This window comes from Bos taurus, chromosome 7 (assembly GCF_002263795.3).
Source record: "Bos taurus isolate L1 Dominette 01449 registration number 42190680 breed Hereford chromosome 7, ARS-UCD2.0, whole genome shotgun sequence".
NCBI lineage: Eukaryota > Metazoa > Chordata > Mammalia > Artiodactyla > Bovidae > Bos > Bos taurus.
The window spans coordinates 8,387,583-8,389,138 of record NC_037334.1 but is presented as its reverse complement, the minus strand read 5'-3'; the positions used below and the strand labels follow the sequence as shown (position 1 = coordinate 8,389,138).

The following is a 1,556-nucleotide window of genomic DNA, read 5'->3' as shown; positions in this document are numbered from 1 at the left end:
GCTTGTTGGGGAAAAAATTCCACATTATGGAATTATACCTTCAATGGGCTATACAAAGTACACAAAATATCAAATTAATATTTGAACCAGACAATGTCAAATTAATATTTGACAACAAAATATAAATTTGAAACACCATTTTGAATATGTGAGTAAAACAAGTTTGTGTGAAAATTAACCATGTTATAGCCTTTCTTTCCAGAAGTCACCTTCCTGCATGGAACCAGACAATGATACGCAAATTCTAGAATTTCTCCTTCTGGGACTTTCAGAGGAAGTAAAAGTACAGCCCCTCATATTTGGGCTTTTCCTCTCCACGTACCTGACCACTATGTTTGGAAATCTGCTCATCATCTTGGCCATCACTTCAGATGCCCACCTGCACACACCCATGTACTTCTTCCTCTCCAACCTGTCCTTTGTGGACATCTGTTTCACCTCCACCACCATCCCAAAGATGCTATGGAATATCTGGACACAAAGCAAAGTTATCAGCTATAAAGAATGCATCACACAGATTTATTTTCTCATCCTCTTTGCAGTGTTGAACATCCTCCTCCTGACCGTGATGGCCTATGACCGCTTTGTGGCCATTTGTCAACCTCTCCACTACACAGTCATCATGAACCCCCAGCTCTGTGGACTACTGGTGCTGATATCCTGGATCATAAGTGTCCTGAATTCCTTATTACAAAGCTTAATGGTGTTGCGACTGTCCTTCTGCACAAACATTGAAATTCCCCACTTTTTCTGTGAACTCAATCATATGGTCCAACTTGCCTGTTCTGACACCTTTTTTAATAACATAGTGATGTATTTTGCAGCTGTCCTGCTGTGTGGTGGTCCCTTCTTTGGTATCCTTTGTTCATATTCTAAAATAGTTTCCTCTGTATGCAGAATCTCATCAGCTCAGGAGAAATATAAAGCATTTTCCACCTGTGCATCTCACCTCACCATCGTCTCCTTATTTTATTGTACGATGCTTGGAGTGTACCTTAGCTCTGCAGCTACCCACAATGCACACTCAAGTGCAACAGCCTCGGTGATGTACACAGTCATCACACCTATGCTGAACCCCTTCATCTATAGCCTGAGGAATAAAGACATGAAGAGGGCTCTGAAAGAATTGTTTGTGAAGGGAACTATATAAAGGTCAATTGTAAAACTGAAGAAGTACCTAAGATTGAAGAGGTCAAAGCTTTGGAGTCAGATATTGTGACTGTTTGATCAGACTATGAAAGCAGAACTTGCTACTTTTATTTTCTTGAATTTCCATTTCTTTGATTTCAACTTTTCTATATTAACTTGTAGCTCATTTTAATAAGCTTTCTTCTTCCTTTGATATCCAGCAAATTTTCCCTTGTTTTATATTTTTTAATTAATTTTTTTATTTAAGGATAATTGCTTTAGAGAATTTTATTGTATTCTCAACATGAATCAGCCATAGGTATACATATATCTCCTCCCTTTTGAACCTCTCTCCCATTTCCCAGCCCATTCCACCCCTCTAGGTTGATACAGAGCCCCTGAGCTATACAGCAAATTCCCATTGGCTC

The 1,556-nt window shown here is 39.1% G+C and overlaps 1 protein-coding gene across 1 annotated transcript; it reads left to right on the top strand.

The window, feature by feature from the left end:
* The first annotated feature begins 217 nt into the window (after nt 1-217).
* Nucleotides 218-1,150, top strand: OR7A105 (olfactory receptor family 7 subfamily A member 105). The gene has a single exon (NM_001390326.1). It carries the CDS (start codon nt 218-220, stop codon nt 1,148-1,150), a length of 933 nt encoding a protein of 310 aa, NP_001377255.1.
* The last annotated feature ends 406 nt before the right edge of the window (nt 1,151-1,556 follow it).

Coding starts and splice junctions, on each gene's coding strand:
- OR7A105 (NM_001390326.1), top strand. CDS start 218: ATGGAACCAGACAATGATACGCAAATTCTAGAATTTCTCCTTCTGGGA.